We start from the raw sequence: 19,714 nt of genomic DNA on the forward strand, positions 1-19,714 counted from the left end.
GACAACTTTTCCCCCGGGAACCCCACACAAAGCCCCCTCTTCCCCCCACCCTCTCAGTGGCCTCCCCAGCAGAAGCTTCCCTCATTAAGGAAGTCAAAGCTGGATAAACACATTTTCTTTTAAATACACTAATTGCATCTGCCGCCGGTGCTACCTAGTCATTTAAATTCTTTATAATGCTTCCGGGTTGTTTAATGACAGCTTTGCAGAGCAGTGTGTAGACGAATGCTCAACAAGGACTACCAGGAAAGGGAGGAATTTATATAAAACTTTCATGTCGAGCATTTCTATCACTTAGAATCATGAAAGGTCATTTTTTTTTGGATCCATAATTTAAGGCTCAAGTGAAAACTGATTTTCATATAAACATTACATTTACTTTGACAGAGTCCAAAGTGCTAACATTTAAAATTTGTTTCAAAATGGAAAACCTTCGGCTTCCCTGGTGGCGCAGTGGTTGAGAATCTGCCTGTTAATGCAGGGGCCACGGGTTCGAGCCCTGGTCTGGGAAGATGCCACATGCCACGGAGCAGCTGGGCCCGTGAGCCACAACTACTGAGCCTGTGCATCTGGAGCCTGTGCCCCGCAACGGGAGGGGCCGCGATAGTGAAAGGCCCGCGCACCGCGATGAAGAGCGGTCCCCGCTTGCCGCAACTAGAGAAAGCCCTCACACGAACCGAAGACCCAACACAGCCAAAAATAAATAATAAATAAATAAAGTAGCTATTAAAAAAAAAAAAAAAAAAAGGAAAACCTTCCATTATCCATCCCCTTATCCTTTTCAGACAGTTTCATCATCACGAGCTTAGTTTATACCAACAAACTGTCACTGAGGTTCTTCGGCCCCCACCTACCGTGCCTTGTATTTTTGCATCCTCTTCCACTTTGATGCTTCTAAAATGCTTCTGAAACTATCAAGGTTATCAAAACTGAACGGAAGGCAAACAGCTATGCAGAAAGCCTAACGTTCTCTCCTCTGAGTTTTTACTGCATGGGCGATGGCTATGGCTGTTCAAAGGCATCCCCGTCCTTGCCTTCTCCCTTCCCCACTGGATGGTGCTCAGCTCTACAGGCACACCTGGGAGATGCTGCAGGTTGGGCTCCAGACCATCCCAATACAGTGAATAGTGCAATAAAGCGAGTCACACACATTTTTTTGGTTTCCCGGTGCATGTAAGAGTCACGTTTCCACTAGACTATATTATGTCTAAAAAACAATGTACCTACCTTAACTAAAAATACTTTATTGCTAAAAAATGCTAACCATTATCTGAGCAAGTCATGGTAATAACAGCCAAGATCACTGATCACAGATCACCATAACAAATACAATAATAACGAAAAAGTTTGAAATATGCCAATTACCAAAATGTGAGACGGAGACATGTAGAGAGCAAATGCTGTTGGAAAAACGGTGCCAACAGACTTGCTGGTCACAGGGTTGCCATAACCCTTTAATTCTTTTAAAAAAACACAGTATTGGGCTTCCCTGGTGGCGCAGTGGTTAAGAATATGCCTGCCAATGCAGGGGACACGGGTTCGAGCCCTGGTCTGGGAAGATTCCACATGCCACGGAGCAACTAAGCCCGTGAGCCACATGTACTGAGCCTGCGTGTCTGGAGCCTGTGCTCCGCAACAAGAGAGGCCACGATAGTGAGAGGCCCGTGCACTGCGATGAAGAATGGCCCCCGCTTGCCGCAACTAGAGAAAGCCCTTGCACAGAAACAAAGACCCAACACAGCCAAAAATTAATTAATTAATTTTTAAAAAAAAACAAAAAAACAGTATCTGCAAAGCTCAATAATACGAGGTATGCAAGCAACACTGACCAAGCCCACGTCAGCCCTCCGGGTTTTCCAGGTTCTCCCAAGAGAACTGGGGCGAGCACAGATTCACCCAGCCCATGCTGAGTGTTGTGGTTAGGGGAATGGAAAGACCTTGGGAGATTGTACTGGCCACATACGGGGCCTAGTGGGGTTCGTTCTATAAGAGGCCGTCACAAAGACTCTGAAGCTCTAGAATCACAATACATACCATCAAACCCAAGACCTGAACTACCCACTGCTCAGTGCTGCATTCTTTTTTTTTTTTTTTTTTTTTAAGTTTGCTGTTCTTTTTTATTTATTTATTTATTTATTTATATTTATGGCTGTGTTGGGTCTTCGTTTCTGTGCGAGGGCTTTCTCTAATTGTGGCAAGTGGGGGCCACTCTTCATCGCGGTGCGTGGGCCTCTCACTATCGCGGCCTCTCTTGTTGCGGAGCACAGGCTCCAGACGCACAGGCTCAGTAGTTGTGGCTCACGGGCCTAGTTGCTCCGCGGCATGTGGGATCCTCCCAGACCAGGGCTCGAACCCGTGTCCCCTGCATTGGCAGGCAGACTCTCAACCACTGCGCCACCAGGGAAGCCCCGGTGCTGCATTCTTAACCTTTTGTCCTCACCAACCTTATCTCATCCTCTTTCATAATTCAAGGAGGCCCAAGCCCTTTCCATCAAGCCTACCCAAACTGGTTAATCAAAGGAGAGAATATGTATCCTCAAGGCCGCTGCAAACCAAAAGAACAAGAAGGCAGGCTCCACCAACAGCAGACAGAACCACAAAAGGAGTGCCGCTCGCTGTGGGAACGTGAGGTCCGTGAATTCCCTTCCCCAGGCCAAGCCATGACAAAGCTTTGCTGGATGCTTGCAGACCTTTGGAAGGGATTACCAAAGACCAACAGGTGAGGTAAAGCACGCAGGAAAGATGCGTTTACCTAGAAGAGCACTGTCTTGCCTGGCTCTGACTGAAATGAAACCAAAGAACTTCCAAAGAGCTTCCCCCTTTCCAACTACACAACCTCTTCACGGAATCGTACAGCATCCTGCCAGAAGAAAGGCCGCTGGAAGGAAAACCCTAGGACCTCGGAGGAAATCTGTAGCTAAAAGGAATCCTCCTTTTATGATGTGGCATGTTTGGCTAGATAATTCTCCATGTGTTCCAAGTCCCTCAGCCATACTCATGGGTCGTCTCCACCGCACCAGCAGACATACATGGCGCAGGGAACCCCAGCTGGCGTTTCTCCACTCACCAGGACTGGCCGCATCTCACAGAAGACCAGGAGGCAAGCCAGCTCAATGTCCTCACTGTAGCCGTTCTTCAGAGGAACAGATCTAAATCCTGCAGATTGCAAAAACAACACAAAGGCAGGCAGTTAATGTCAGACCTTTCCTTTCTTGGAGTACCCAGGGATCACATACCCAGTGCAAGGAGCAGAGAAGTCAGTGCCCCATGCTGGGGGCTGACTTCCTTCCTGGAAGCCACAAGTCCCACCCTGATGGTTGGGGAGAGAGGCTGCAGAACACAGCCTGACTGACAGGTCCATCCAGAGAAGTGAAGTTAAAAATACCTGCCATCTAGAAATGAAAATGAGTCACTCGGAGCGAATTAAAACCCACAGAACATTGCACATTGAATTCAGAGCGACTACAGCTGTAGTTTCAATTCCTTAAATACTCCTGAGGCCAAAGACTCAAAGGAGTAATGAATCCCCACATTCATTTTCTCCACTTAGCCCTTTACAAAGCTTAGGACGAGAGAGTGTTTTCTCTTTAAAGATTTCCAAGGGGAAGAAATCTTCCCGTCCCCTGGCAGTTCATAGCAGCATTGATCATCCTCCTCTAAAAGCCATTCCCAATTTACAATTAGGACCTGTGTCTGACGGTCATTTAAATGTTTCTTTTTATTTAGGAGAGGGGTGAGGTGGGGCTGAATTCCCCCCACCCCTCCCCATTAAGTAATGTTTAAGGCAACACATCTCAAAGGTTGGTTGGTTTGCTTGTTTTGATGAAGTAGTATAACTGAATACACAGTAGAAATGAAAGTCTCGCTCCCACCCACTCATAACCCCTTATTCCAGAAGGAACCACTGTTAACAGTATCTTTCCAAAATAGTCTATGCATGTTAGTTTCCCTTAAAATCGCAAAGGATAGTACACTGCCCAGCAATTCTGTACCTTACAGTTTCCACTGACCACTCTATCTTAAGGATTCACTATATAGCCCTAGTATCACTTTGAAAGTTTTTAAATTGAAATATAGTTGACGTACAATATTGTTACCTTCAGGTGTTTTACATAGTGATTTGATATTTGCATCCATTATGAAATGATCACCCCAATAATTCTAGTAACCATCTGTCCCCAAAGTTAGTACAACATTACTGGCCATATTCCTTATGCTTTTATATTATATCCCAGTAGCTTCTTTACAAGTGGAGATTTGTACCTTGAAAGCTTTTTATTTGCACTGTATCTACTGATTGTCTGGGACAAGCAACGCTCAAAGTAGGGCATGTGGGCTAGTTTCTCTGTGCCTTCCACCACTCAGGTTTTGGCTTGTTTGATGACTATTCTTATTTCTCTTAGAGAACCTTTTTTAGTCTGTCAGTTGATTTATCACCTTTAAATAATATCTATTGAATCCCTCACTTTCCACTGCTAATGATGAGGAAATTGGCGTGCTTACATAACCCTATAGCTTCTCTCCCTTTTCCTCCCCTAATCTGGGTAAGTTGTATTATTATTTCTACATCAACATGGTGTGTAATATTTGCGTTCCATTTTGTAACCATAATTCTCCCACAAAGGGAGGCTTAGTTTTCTAAAAGAACATGACAAGGAACACTTGTACACTCACGACCTAAATCTTACCATTAACCTTTCACTATACTTATGTTTATCCACCCACCAATCTATCGTGTGTGATATTTACTTCATATTTCAAAGAAAGATGAAGGCCTCTGTACACTTCTCCTTATGTCAGCATGAACCTCATTAACAAGAGGTCAGTGTCCCTTTTCTGATATAAAATTTACACACAATGAAATGCACACATTTTTTAAAATGTCCAATGCTCACCACCTTCTTACTGAACTAAACTTTTCCATCAATATTTTGGCTGGCTAAATTTGCCTTTTGTATTCTTGAATATGAGCTCATGGGACATATAATCCCTGGACTGTGCATATGTGAACACATCCATCCTGTGATTTTATACTTGAGTGACAGTGTGAGTGTCACAGTATAAAACTCTCAGGTCACACACTCTTTTCCCTGGAGGATTTTGGGGACACTGCTCTCCTTGAATTTTGCTGTAGAGAAGTTTTCTGGCGTATTTTCCCCTTAGGGGTGTTGGGAATCATGTGATGTGAATCACCTGTGGGTCTTATTAAGATGCAGATCCTGACTCCAGAGGTCTGGGATGGGGCCGAGATTCTGCGTCTCTACCGAGCTGATCTATGGACAGTGCGGAAGCAGTCGGTCTAGGTGGTGATTGATGTTAGAACGTGCTGAACTGCTGTGCGCTGTGGCGTTCCGGGGGGGGCAGCCCGTGCACCCCGAGCAAAGTGGTGCGGCCCAGCGCGTGCCTCCGAAGTCGGAGAAGTGAGCTCTGTCCCTCCTGTGGCTGGACGTCTCCAGTTCCACATACCTCCTGTCACCGCCCAAGCCTCATTTTTAGGAGCGGCCCTTCACATATACGGGGAGTAGGGCTGAAAGGTGTTTGCCAATTTCACTAAAAATAGTTTGAGTTCCGTTTTTCTTCTTACTGGTTTTGGTTACATCACAGAGGAAAGGGAAACAGAGACATCTTTTGACGTAGCATCAGTATTTTTGGCTTATTAGGAGTAGGGGAGGCCCTGAGGGTGGCCTGCAGAGTAGGGAAGAACATGGGGTTTGAAGTCAGATTCTGCCCGCCCGGGTTTGAATCCCAGCTCTGGTCCGAAAGGTGCGTGACCTTGACCTAGTTAATTAACAGCTCTAGGCCCAAAGTGCTTATATTTAAAAAGCGGAGATGATAAAACCCCTTTCACAGGACTGCTGTGAGGATTAAAAGAGAAAGAGTTTAAGACACCAAGCACAATAAAGGCTGTTTTCCTTCTTTCCCGAGCTCCAGCTGGCTTAAAAGCTTAAGTGCATCTCTAATGACAATGGGCAGAGTTTAATTTCGAGTTCGATGCCTTATGCACAAAGGTATTGTTATTCTGGGTCACGCCTTCCATGAATATGGATGTACCAGGCAGTGCTAGCAGCGGGACAGAGAGAGAAGGTCTTACTGAGAGCATCTCACAGCTGGGGGAAGGGTCACATTTTGTATCATCCTTGAGATGTTCTTTGTTTTTTAAATCTCTCCAAGCTAAGCCATAGCATTTTCTAGATGAGTCGACAGACACTGTTAGGTGGCTGGTCAAGAGGGTTCCTCAGCTGACCTCTCTCTAAGCCTTGGGAGGGGCTACGGTTCACATCCCTCGTCAGGACCCAGTAAGGACAGGGAAACAGCAGAGCCACTGCTCTGTGCAGGATGAGTCCAGGGGAGGTGGGTTAGGAAGGGGTGGGCACAGCTACCACAAAAAGAAATCTGTCCTAAGCCTACTTACGGCTAATGTAAAAGAGGCAAATTGCAGAGTAAAGTCCTGCGGCTAAATTGCTGGGTTTAATGTAGTTTCCAGTGAGGGCAAGTTAACCAAGAGGGTTGGCAAACATCAGGCCTCTTGGACTTCCAAATGAGTGTTCACTGCTGTTATTAAATCAGGAAGATGGTATTTCTAATCAGACAAGTTAAATATTTCTCAAGTCCCTGTTTAATCTACTCATTCGCTTAGGAATTTGCTTCCTCGATAGGATGGGCAGCCTAGGTCTCACTCGGCTTTCTCCGGGTGCCCTCTGAGGAGCTGGCTAAAGATGCAGATTCCTGGGCCCCCCAGCCCCAGACTGGCTGAACGAGAACACTCCTCTGGGATGGGCCTGCATTTCTAACTGGAGCACCCTCACACACATGTCTAGTTGTAGAAATGATTAGGTGTATATGAGATAAATTTAGGGACTATCTGGTATGTTCCAAGTTTAGAAAAAATTTAAAAAAAAATAGGAAACAGAACCCAAGGTTTCCAAACAACATCAAGAGAAAAGACTATCTTTGTATACAACTCACTGAAATGAGAGTGATCTTTTGCTCTCGAAAAATGATCCTTGGAAAATAGGGGAACAGTGACCTCATGAAGAATTTGGAAGGCTCAGTGACTGGGGTCTCTCAGAAATACAGGGCCCTTCTCAAAGCATGAAGGGGTTTTGTGTTTTGCTCAGCATGGAAAGGAATCACAAGAAGAAGTGAATCAACCATCCCAACCTCATAGAAGAGGAAGGTGATGCTCGGACAGCCCAGGTGACTTGCCCAGGGTGACGCGGGGAAACGCGGGCCTAAGACTGTAGTTCCGGGTCTCTTCCTTCCCCGGGAGCACCTTACCAGCCCCTGAACCTGCCTGAGGAGAGGCCAACAGCTTCTAACCTTCCAAAACGAAATCAAACTACAGTGCCGGGTAGACCGTCAACTAATAATCCAGTTTTGGATGCAGAAGCCCCACTGTGACCGGCCCAGCATCCCATCCTGCCGCTTTCCACGGTCCCTGTCCCAGCTCACGGGAACTCCCACGAGATCAGCTGTCCAACCTACCCACAATTTAATAAAAGCCAGGAAAAAGGCTTTTTTCATTCCTTTCAAAGCCAGCAGCCCAGACCCAAAAGGATGCCAATCCAAGCCAAACATTATCATTAAAACGGGTCTTACCTGATTTGATTCCTTTAATGGGGAAAGTGGCATGCGCGAGAAAGTTGGGATCGCTGAACATATCTTCCTCGTAAACCACAAAGCGTAGAAACGCGAGGTTTGGGTCATAAATTTCAAACGTCACCTTCTCCTGTGTTGGAGCCCAAACAGGGCTTAGGCCGTTGTCATCTGGAAGGAGATCCAAGCTCACTCAGAGGCCCCATTCATCCTGCCCCCTCTTGGTTACACCATCTCTACATCTGCTGGCTTTGAATCTCCGTAGCAACAGTGTAAATACACATCTAGGCCAGGATCTAAGAAATAATTTTTTTCCAATGGCATCGCAGGCCTGGCCCTCAGTAAGCAGGGGGGAGGCGACCACTGCCCCTTATAGATCTCCCACCTCAACTCCCTGGGATTGGGGGGTGGACAACAGCGCAGGAACAGGCAGGTCTGGACGAGAGAAAAGGAGACATGGGAGCCACATCCCTCGTCTGATGGGGGAGGTGGGTTAGGCGCTCTGAAGAGACAGTGGGGTCTGGAGTTGCCAGGGGAGAACCAGCCTCAGGGAGTAAGGTAAATAGTTAACTTCCACCTTCCACAAAGGCCAGTTTCACTCGTCAGCACGTGAGCTGTTCATCGGGCTACCTTCTACCAGGGGCAGTGGTCCCAAGCCTTAAAAGGCCCACAGTTCAGTTTTTTCCAGGCTTCAAATGGCAGAACAAGCATTCTCTGGGCTTCCCTGCCCTCTGGGTTAAGATCACCCAGCTTGGGCTGCAGCCTTTTGGGTCAGGTCAGCCACATCCTCTCTTAGCCTTGGACGCAGTAGGTAAGCAGGGGGGCGCTGATGCACAGAGGGGGTGATACCCCAGAGTGATAGGGAGCTGGAGCCTGGCCTCCCACTGTGAGTTACAGGCTGAGAAACATGGCAGTGGGTCCAAGTCCAACTCTTTCATCACGTGGCCCTTTGTTTCCCCTCTCCGAGCTGCCCATGGCAGGCAAGGGGGATGAAGGGAAAGACCTGGACACCAGTGCGTTACCGAATCCCCGATGACTAGCATCCCCAACCTGTGATTCAACTCGCCTGAAGTTTAAGTGAAGAAAGGACCCAGCAACTTACTCACAACTGTTGTTTTGAACTTGTTGTTGTCATACTCGGCTCCGCATATTTCCACCTCCACAAAGGGACATGCAATACTTCGTCCAGGTTTGGGGAGATGACGAGCCCCCAGAACCTAGGACCCCAAAAGCAAGTATTGGAACTCTCCTGGCTCCATCCTGGGCAGAGCCAACAAGTTCCACGTGGTGGGTTCTCATTTCTTCACTGGTGAAGTACTAGACCCTCCTACAGTGGACACCCCTACTGCTTCCCTTTTGTGAATGAGGAAATAGGGGTGGAGATTCCCACAGCTGTTAAGGATGAGCTGGGATGGGAGCCCCAGTGCCAAGAGACTCAACAGGTGGACCTCACCTGCACACAGAAACGCATACACCCAGGCCCAGGTAGGCACCTACAGAGATGGAGTTCAGTCACTCAATTTCCCAGCCCCTCCCAGGAAAGGATGGGGGAGAATGTGGAATTCTTTTTGTAATAGGCCTTTTTTTTAATCTGTAAGAACTTTGCTTACATATGCTTCAGTTTCTCTTCCTTAATCTTATGAGAAATGCAGTTCATTTCCCTACCTTGCATCATTTCTCAAACGGGAGAAAACAAAAACTCTAACAAAGAGACAACACCTTCTCTGAAAGTTGGACCAGTTCAAAAAAGCTTTCACCCCTCAAAGTGGCCACGGTGGGGACAAGCTCTCTCCTCCACAAAGACCAGAGAGCCACTCCTCACATGTTTGATTCCCTTTTTCTGACCAGACACTGACCTCACAGGGACCCTGGTGAACCCAGCCAGAGACGGATTCATAGCTCGCCCCCGCAAACAAGGGGAGGTGACCAAGCTGGACCTGGGAAGATGCCCTTCCCTCCCCTCTTCCCCTGCAATGACCGTGGCGGGCACTGCAATTATGATCCTGAACCGTGTCTGGGTGTTGACGGTTTAAACCAGGAGACTGGCATCGCTAGGCAGCGGGCTGGGCCATCCCCACGCTGCACAGCCCCGGCCCCCTGCGCGAGGAAGGAGGGCTGGGCCTTACCTTGACCGTCAGAGTCATCAGGATCTTCCTCTGGGACTCGGGCGGCATGGGGTCGTACTTCTCCGCCCTCATGCTCTCGGGCTGCAGGACGTAGCCAGTCCGCCCGTTGAGGGAAAACAGGGCGTGATTCATCTGCAGGTACTTATCTGGGGAGGAAGGATAACTGCTGATGAAAGTGAGGCAAGCAAAGGGGCCCCAAGGTGCTGGGTAGGGGATGATTTATACCTTTTTCCGAAAATAATTTGAGGCAGCTGTTAAAATAGGTATCAGACTCAAAAATATGGGTTTAAAAAAATCCATTAAAAACCAATGTTACTGGAAGAAAATATGAGATTAAAAAAATCTCAGACTGGGACAGCTTTCCAAGTAAGATACAAAATCCAGAACGTATTCAAAGCTAAAAATTGCCACATAAAAGTTGATGTGCTGTAGAAAAATCAATTTAACTCAACTAGACAGGTAAATATCTATATATAAATTTAACCTATTAAGAAATCTGATAAATGTGTGCTGTGAAAACCTAAACCCCCTTAGAAAAACTGGGTAAGAAGCATGAATAAAGTCTGCAGAAAAGAAAACACAAATGCTTCTTAAGTACATGAAAACGTGGTTAATGTTACTCATAAAAAGAGAAGTTACCAGTAAGGGAAGCTGTGACTACAATGTAACATCAGTCAGTTTTCACCTATCGAAGACTGAAAAGTTTTGCTAAAACTAAGTGGGTGAACTTTTGCCAAAAAGGGTGTAAACATCTCGCCCGCAGTTCCCACGGAGGGCAGGGTTGCTAAGTGTCTTCGCTCAGACACTCCTGGATACAGGTGTTCAGTGGTTTTCCTCAGGGCCAAGTTGATCAAAGCTGTTTGATCCACCCTGCACTTCTGAGAATTCTGCCCCACAGATGTGCTCCCATATCTGAAGTGACGCTCACGTACGGTTACAGGGGGCAGTGCCGTCTGTAATAGCAAATGAAGGGAAATAACCTAAACGTGCCTCAGCAGGGGATCAGTTGAAGACCGTATGGTTCTGCTCAGCGGAATCCTATGCAGGCACAAAAATACAAAGGAGGCTACTGATAAACAGGTCCTCCAAAGAGGCTTAAACCACCACCAACGTGCAAAGCACCGTGATTAATGCCACCCGTTGCATAAAGAAGTTGTGCATGTTGGCTTTTCCCAGCATGTGATTATCTCCAGAAGACAGCCTGAGCAGCAAGCCCTCAGAGAAGGATGGGCCCGGAGAGGGGACCGGAAGACAGCCACTGAACACCTGAATCCATCTGCCTGAAGCTCAATTCCCAGACTTTTAAATTACGTGAGTGGATGCATTTCCTTTCTCTCTTAAACCGGGCTGACTCCGCGTCTGTCACTTGCCATCACGGAGCCCGTCACACAAGCACCTGGCATGCCCAGTGGTCCCCTTCATCACTCTGTTCAAGGGGATGGGCCTCGCGCTAGCATGCTGGCTGAACTCCGACAATTCCTAAGACAAACTACACGCTCTGGCCACCACATCACACCGGTGGCCCCAGCAGACTGCGCCTGGAATAATGCTCCGTCATCTCAGATTTATTGGCCACAATCAGCCCCCTTTTACCTGGAGTCTGGAAATTGAGCGCCACCATCTGGGAGCCACACAGCCAGAGGCGGAAGGGGTCGTAGTTGGACGAGTCCACCCGCTGTCCCTTGGGGTAAACGCGGGTCAGGCCCTTTTGATTGTATTTCAAGAGATCGTTGGGCTTCTGTCTGACGACGCTGTCAGCCTTTGTCTCCACGAAGGAGCGGATTTCTCGGAAGTCGGGGTTTTCTGCACAAAGAGAGGGAGTCGCATTTATTCTGTCTCGCACATTTTCTTAATGCCTAATGTACTGGAGGGATGTGCAGGTCGTAAAATGAAACCAGGAATCTCTCTCAGATGAGACATTCAAGTGGTTATGACGATACTGCCATAAGTGGTTCTGCTGTGGGCTCTTGCCCTCCGGGGGGGGGGGGTCCCAGATATTAACAGGGAGCCCAGTGTTCCCACAGCCTTTTAGTCTAGGATTATTGTAATTTACTTTTTGTTTGGAACTACCAGCAGCCTTGTACAAGAAACCACAAGAGCGGTACAGTTACAGAAAGGGGTGGGGGACATGGGATCAGCAGGGAGGAGGAGATCTGAGGAGTGCAAGGTGCAGACATCGGATCCGGCTTCCTCATCAAAGGTGTCGCAGGCACAAGATGAGTGAACCCAGCATCTTGGTGGAGGGAGAATCGAATGCCAGCAGGAAGGGATGTGACGGGAGAGGGGATGCCTGCGTGGGTGAGGGGACGATGAACGGGAGGAGACATATAGGAAAACGCACACAATTCTTCGCTTGGATGAAGCTCCGCTGCTTCACATCCAGCTGTGGTAGGAGAGCTCTTAACACTCTGAGCATGGCCAAGTCTGGTTCAGAGCTATGACATCTTTCCCTGCATGTGGAGGTACCCAGGGACCAGCCTCCCAGTGACCATTAACGCTGAGGTTTAGTACTGCTTCTCTGGTCCTCTGCCTTGGAATTACAGATTCTTGAGATCAGAGACAGGAGTTGCTCAAAAGGAGGAAGAAAATATGAACAGGACCGTTATTAGATGAAAGAACTTGCTACTTTGGAGGATTTGGTAGGAGATCCATTTTTGAATCCTTCTGCAGCAGGCCAAATAATGGCCCCCAAGGATATCTAGGTCCTGGTCTCTGGAACCTGTGACTGTGTTCCTTATATAGGAAAGGGACTTTGCAGATTGATTAAATTGAAGGGCTTGAAAGGGGGAGATTATCTGGCCCTAAATGAAACCACAAAGTCCTTATAATTGAGAGGTAGAGGGGGATTTGAATACGTAGAAGAGAAGGTAATATGACCACAAAGGTAGAGACTGGAGTGACATGGTCACAAGCCAAGGAATGCCAGCAACCATCAGAGCTGCAAGAGGCAAGGAACAGATCCTCCTCTGGAGGGAGTGGGGCCCTGCTGACACCTTGATTTCAGCTCAGTGATACTGATTTTGGACCTCGGCCTCCACGACTGTGAGAGAACAAATACATGTTGTTTCAGCCACCAAGTTCATAGTAACTTGTTACAGCAGCAGAAAAACTAATCCACCCTTTAAGAGGGTTTGCCTTCTGAAGATACCAGAAGGGCCTGTTTCACCAGCATCCTCGCCCTGAGGACAAACTGAAGGGGAGGTTCCCACTTAGCACAGTTAAGACGAGTAGGAACGGTTTTCACAGCGCCAGACTCAAATGGAATCAAGAGTTTTCACCGAGGTTGGGGGGCAGAGTGATGGCAGACGGTACCTAGGTTGTCCTTGGTCTTGCTGGTTGGTTTGCAGTAGACGACCAGGTCCGAGAGCTCAATGGCGATGGACTGGTTCTTCTCCCAGTACTTCATGTTGTTCTCCTGTGTGGAGCCAACCTTGAGTTTCAGCCCTCAAGCCGGCACCTGAGAAATCCCAACCTCCCAGCACCTGGCAGGCGTTTTCCTCCTCTGGGTCCCCCCTTCTCTCCTCTTGGCCCTCACACATGCTCACATCTTAAATGTGGTGGAAAGTTCTCCTTTCCCCTGCCCGTCCTCTTACTTTGGAAATTCTCCACCAAGCTGTCTCCACCCAGGATCGGTGTCTAGCTCAGTCTCTGACCACAACCCTCAAGGATACAGGGGAACGAGGGCTCTTGTTCGTCACCACCCCTCTCTCAACCCTTGGCCCGCTACCCTATCCCTCCTCCTGAAACCGCGCTGTTACAGTTCATCAGATTCTAGTTCTCCAAGCCCAGGGCCTCTCTAGGCCGTGGGCTCCTTGCGCTCACTCGCCGTCCCCCGCACCCCACCTCCCTGCAACGTGCACCTCTCTGTGCAGAGGACTCTCCACGGCCTGGGCCACACACCAAGGACTTGGGAGCCACTCGCCCTCGGAGGACCCACGGTCAAATCCCTCTCCAGGTAAGGATGGGCTCTCACTCCACTCCAAACCAGGCAACCCTCTCTGGCCTCACCAACTTCTGACCCGTCCTCCCATTGGCCAAGCGGGGGAACCCTAAAGAGAACATCGTACGCAGATGATAACGTTCACCATCTGGGAGGCAGCTTGGCTTCAGGCAGTGCACACTAAGTGCCTGACGGATGTCACACCTCAGCCCACCCATCCCTGGGAGGTAGAATTTATCTCCATTCTTCCACGACATTACAGCACACACAGAGGTTGAGTAGCTTACCCCAGGCTCCACCGCAGGCCGAGACCAGACGCTTAAGCAGTCGGCCTCACCTGTGTTACCACTCTGCTTCGCCCCCTCTACCCCCTCAGCCACCAGGTACTGGAGGAGGCCCGTCTGAAAGGCCCCCAGGCTCACCTCCCAGGTCCCTCTGAACCACAGCAGCGACGTCCTGGCTCCTCCTCCTGCCGCCCCCACCCTCCTCCCTCCTCCCGCCTCTGCAGGTCCCTCGGATCCCTTTTCCTTCTGGACCCCGCCCCAATCACTCCTTCCCCAGGACGCCTTCCTGGATGACTCTGTCCAGGCCTGGGAAAGAGATGCTGCGTCCCTCAAACCTTCCGGAATGCCCACTGCCTCACCCAGTCTTGGCCTTGCACTGTCTCTCGTCCCACTATCCTACGCTGGTGCCTTTCAACACTAGTGTCCAGCCCTGTGTCCACACTGAGACACGTCCCTTGGGAGCAGGACCCTGCAGGTGGTGAGTCTTCTGGTGACAGGCAGTGATTTGGTGACCGGAGCATCACAGTGGTTACAACCGTGGGGACTGGACTCAGAGGCGGGTTTGAAAGTTGGCCTGATTTGCTGGCTCCGCTAACGGGGCAAGTCACCTAGCCTCTCTGTGCCTCAGTTTCCTCAACTGTACGATGAGGCTAACTTGAATACCCAACCTCCTGGAGCTATTGTGAGAATTAAATAAGGAGGCCTCTGCCCTCGCCGATCATGTGGCAAACAAGGGGTGTGACACGGATTGCCCCAGAAATGCCTTTCCGGGCCAAGGACAAGAGCATCCACTTTTTAAACAAGCAGGCGAGGGCACCCGATTTCTTCTGTAAGAATGCCTCCACCCCATGACTGCTGACAAAAATCCTGGGGCCCAAGTGGACCCTGGCAATGACCAGCAAACAAGCTTTTTACATGAGCTCTGGCAGCAGCCACATCACCAGGGAAGGTTTGAACATGAAATCTGCCCTAGTTCATCGAAGCACACCCAGTTTTCACCAGTCCTTCCCACACGCCCTGAATGTTCCTGGGCACAAAGCAAGCCATAGCAGCAAGGCTCAAAGGGCTGGTGTGGGTGGGATGGGCACGGAGCAAGAGACAAAGAAGGTGTCAGCCAGATAGTCTACGGCCAGATGCTGTCAGGGAGACTGAAGCCTTAGCTAAGCTCAAACCTCAGGTGTTCTTTCCTAATCCTTATGTCAGTTTGGCTTTGTCCTCTTAGTACACGATTTTCCCTGCACGTTATTTGGGGAGAGGAAACCCTAGCAACAACACAGCTCACTTCTAAGGACAATACGCCCGCCTGAAGTCAGGGTGGGTGGAGCCAAGCCACAGCTGTGTCAGAGTGTGGGCCTCTGGCCTCCCCAAGCACAGAGCCATGATGGGCTATGGGGCATCACTCTTTTTCTCAACCTCAGCAGAAAACAGTATCAGTTCAAGATGAAATACCAGTTGCTACTGCAAAATTGTAGAACAGTTACTCTCCAGACCCACAGACTTTGCCCATAGGCCATCTCAGTGTTTGGAATCACAACACACTTCATTGGTCAGGCTTTGCAAACTCACTAACTAGATGGATCTTAGTGACTGGTCTTTTGCCACTTGACTGAAAGAAGCCAGAGATTATGTAAAATTACAGAGCCCTGAGCAGGCTCCTAGGGCCTCGGTGAGCAGCTCCTGGCAGTGAGCTGAGAGCACACCTCGTGTTGCTTTCCCAGTGGCAGGATGGATCCACCTTCCTCGTTCCCACACCAGCAAGCCCTACAGCTGGTTGTGTTTAGAGTGGAACCTTTGTCAATTCTGCTGACTCCTGTTTTGTTTTGTTTTTTAACATTCATATGAAATGTGATAAGACTAAGCAGATGTAAAAGCTAATTAAAAAGGAATGTAGATCCAAGGCAGAGAACAGCAGCCTTGAAGAGCTAGGCTTAGTTTCAGAAACCGTCATGTGCTGGGGAATGAGGGGGACAAGCTTCAGGTGAAGTCACATTTTCCTCCATTAGGAGAAATGGAGAGAGCCAGGAAGCGCCAGGCAGAGGCTGTCAGCGCCATGCCCCTTCCCTCCGAGCCCCACACTCAGATGGGGCTTGAGTGCCTGAGAATAAAGACTACAGGGGACGGTGGCTAAAGGCTTCCTCCCCACTAGTGTTTTTCTCCATTCTCAGCTAGACGGGCCTAGAATCCCAAATACTAGAATATGCTCAGGACAGTCACGTGCTGGCAAATGGTGCCATACAGATCATGACGACAACCACTCAACTGACAATGAAAACACACCTAGAAGAAGATAGGAGGAAATTCGCTTTCAAATGAACCCCAGGACAGTGGCAACCCCCTGTGCCTCAGAGCTGTACTGCATTGGAGGCACCAAGGGCAGATGAGATGGCCCTGTGGGGGAAAGTGGGAAGAACCTTGTTGGCCACAAGCTCGTGGTCCATCACAAGTCACTGATGTGACTGATGTGATGACGTGACAGGTCTTGCAAAGAATAAGGACCCATATGTAGGGCCTCTGACTGGATTCTGGGACGGGGGAAAGACGGCAGGCCCTGCCAGGGAGGGTGCCCATCTGAACAGCCCTCTGCACAAAGTCTTCTAAAGAAGAGGACTTCACTCCAGGGTGTTGAAAGGATGAGTCAAGGGGCCTCTGGTGACCAGAGACTGGCCAAGTTGCAAAGTCCCCTACAGGGGGAAGAAAAGATCAAGCCAAGTACACTGGAGGAGGGAGACTCATCAATTATAACCAGAGATCAGAGGGATCCAAGAGGTCCTGAGAAAGATTTAAAATCAGTCCTTTGGGTCAAGATTGGCCATAGAAGCAACTGGGTACGTGGGAAACCCTAGAATTTCTTCCCAGTTCCACGGCCACAAGAAAGAGCAGACAGCACCTTGCTCCGTCATCCAAGACACAGCAACACTTCCGCATGTCCTCCTGGCATGAAGACAACGTGATGATTAAATCCTGTGCTGACCTGAGCCCTTGCCGTGTGTCAGGCTCCGGGCCAGCACTTTCTATGCATCATCTCCTATCATCTTGTGACTTAGGTATCTGGCTCCTCATTTTACTGACAAAGAAACTGACAAAGGCCCAGAGAGGTGTGGTTACCTGCCCAGAGTCCAACCCTGCCAGGATGCAAATTCCAGTTGGCTTAATTCTAAACCTCCCGTTCTTACCTAGAACCCCGCCCTTTTCAAAAGACCTCCAGACAAACCCTAATGCTCCGTTGAGGATGAACCCTCAAAAGCTCATTCCCATGAGTGGGAGTGGAAGTTCCCCCCACAAGGATACAAACTTTTGGAAGGAAAGGGCTGTGTCTTGTCGATTACAGTATGCCCAGGGCCCTTCCCAGTCCAGAGAGGGGAGCTCAGTGAACATGCGCTGGAAGGATCCAGGCTGCTTTGAACAGTATTTAGAAACAAGAAAACATTCCAAATGAGGAAGGCAAAACTTTCTTGTTAAGACACACAGGGCCCGACAGGCCCCAAACATCAAGGGTCACTGCACACACCGTGAGCCGTCAAAGGTTCAAACCAGACCCAGCTCCGCAGGTGGACCTCCAGTACCCGTTTCCTCTCCGCAGTGCTCCTGTGGTCTGAACCGCCCCCCCTCTGCCCCCTGAACTCTGTGGGGCCGCTGGGCCTGCTCCTCCGGCAGCCCAGACCCACCCCACCTCAGCAGAGTACCACAAGCCTGAGAATACCAGGCCCCCCTGAGCCCAGGTGAGCGAAAGGCTTACCTTGGTGTCGATCTTCCAGGTGATCTCGCGGATGCTCTGGAACCACTCAAACAGTTCCTCCACCTTGTCTGTGGCAAACTCCACCGGAGGGTCGCCCTGCTTCTTGGGCTCCAAGATAAAGACGAAAGGCTTCTGGTTCTTCCCCTGTGGGGCTTTGACTTTGGGAAAGGATAACAAAAGGCCTGATCAGCCTGTTAGAAAGCCAAAGAAGACCAGATTTCCACCTCCCCAGGCCACTTCTCTTATGACCCCAACCCAACCATCACTGTCAAAGTCAGTGCTGACTGGGACATCTACCTCGTATCAGGTAGCGGTCGATGTCTTAATGCGCAGTTCCTGTGAATGTGACCTTATTTGGAGATGGGGTCTGTGCAGATGTACGTAAGGATCTCAGGATGAGATCATTCCTGCATTTTGGGTAGACCCTAAATCTAGGAACCAGTGTCCTTCATCAGAGAAAGGAGAGGGAATTTGAGGCAGAGACACAGGGGCGTTAGTTGGCCATTGAAGATGGAGGCAGAGATTGGAGTGATGAGCTTAAGCCATGGACCGCCAGCAGCCACGAGCAGCTAGGCATGGAATAGGTTCTCTCTGCAGGGAGAGTATTTTCTAGAAAGAGAAAATGAAGGCTACGAGAGGAGAAATTATCGGCCAAATGATATCATCAGCAAAGATCTCTGGGCTCTCACGTGCCAGGCACTGCTCTGTATCTTATTTAAGTCTAATCACAGCTTTTTGGGGTGCTACTCCTGTTCTGCCCATTTCACAGGAGGGGGAACGGAGACTTGTTGAGGCAGAGTAACCCATGGAAGGTCACAGAGCTGGTAGTGGCAAAGCTGAGGCTCAAGTCAGACCTGACTCCAAGCTCCCTCCTCATCACCCTGAGCCACGTGCCTGTGCAAATTCAGCGCAGGATGATACAAAGGGTGACAGCAGGGAGGGCACGAGCCCCCAGTGCCCCAGACCCAGCTTGTCTGATAACTCGCAGTGGAAGCTCCAGCAGCTTCTGTGGTCACTACGGGGCTTGGTTTTCTCATCTGTGAACTGGAACTGGAACCAAGAATCCTTCGCCCACCTGCCTAGGCTAGTGGACTGACGGACTACAGGGGGCACGGAGGCCGGCTACGGAAACACGGGCTGCTCAGAGAAGAAAGGTGCTCTGCCTTCTTGCCCAGAAAGTCTCTCCTCACTGCCTTCAGCTCCTTCGTCTGGAAGCTGCTATATGCTCACTTAAAAGGCCCAGGAAGCACCATGCAAATCACACCCCTGCCACCACAGTTGAGGCTGTGGGCTCCCTCCTGCACCAGACTCTGAGGGGGAGGCCAAGTTTCCTGACGCCCAGCTGAGCTGCCAGGAAGCTGCAGCTCTGAGAGGGGAAATGACAGGCCCAGGGTCTCGCAGCAACTGAGAGGCAGAGCTGGGCTAAGAAGCAGACACCCCCAACTCTATGCTCCACTGCAGGCCAGCCAACATCTCAGCTCCTCCTAGAAAAGCATGGGAGACGCAGGCAGACCCCTGCAATGAGGACGATGATGTTGGGAATAACCACAGCCAACATTAGTCCAGCACTTAATATATACGCACCAGGGTATATAATAACACCAGATTATAGCGCTTTACGGATGTTAACAGCACAGCAATCAAGATGTAAGATGACAGTCACTGACCAGCTTGGCCCAATACTCAGCTTCAGCATCCAAGTCGAAGCCAGAAGGACCCAGGACAGCTGACCCCCTGTCTGGGGCGGTCCTGAGGCCAGGATGGGGGGAGATTTGGGTGGGAATCTGGGCTGAGACCATGTGTGCACATACCAACATTATAGGTGTTGAGATCCAGTATTCCTCTGCAAAGAGACCCTAAGGGATTGTCTTCAATAATCTGTGAAGAAACAAGACATAACTCACGTTCATCTTAAAGGGAATAATGAAAAGATAACCAGTTTCCAAAGCACACCGTTTAGCAGAGGCACTGCCTGTGGAACTGTTTAAAATGCATTTTCATTACAGGCTACGTCCACGGGGAGAGAGCTAAA

General features: G+C 49.5%; 1 protein-coding gene across 5 annotated transcripts in view; it reads right to left on the bottom strand.

The window, feature by feature from the left end:
- The window catches only part of PLCG2 (phospholipase C gamma 2), a 202,838-nt gene that overhangs the window by 15,652 nt on the left and 167,472 nt on the right, over nucleotides 1–19,714 (bottom strand). For all 5 annotated transcript variants that reach the window (XM_082366318.1, XM_082366316.1, XM_082366315.1 and 2 more), the window contains exons 24-31: nucleotides 19,494–19,560; nucleotides 17,683–17,840; nucleotides 13,035–13,137; nucleotides 11,316–11,525; nucleotides 9,723–9,868; nucleotides 8,699–8,813; nucleotides 7,600–7,767; nucleotides 3,068–3,156 (exon numbers count right to left, since the gene is read on the bottom strand). In XM_082366318.1, coding sequence (XP_082222444.1) covers nucleotides 3,068–3,156; nucleotides 7,600–7,767; nucleotides 8,699–8,813; nucleotides 9,723–9,868; nucleotides 11,316–11,525; nucleotides 13,035–13,137; nucleotides 17,683–17,840; nucleotides 19,494–19,560 — 1,056 coding nt within the window. The remainder of the gene's footprint in view (nucleotides 1–3,067; nucleotides 3,157–7,599; nucleotides 7,768–8,698; nucleotides 8,814–9,722; nucleotides 9,869–11,315; nucleotides 11,526–13,034; nucleotides 13,138–17,682; nucleotides 17,841–19,493; nucleotides 19,561–19,714) is intronic.

This window comes from Balaenoptera borealis (genome assembly GCF_965194805.1).
Source record: "Balaenoptera borealis genome assembly, chromosome: 19".
NCBI lineage: Eukaryota > Metazoa > Chordata > Mammalia > Artiodactyla > Balaenopteridae > Balaenoptera > Balaenoptera borealis.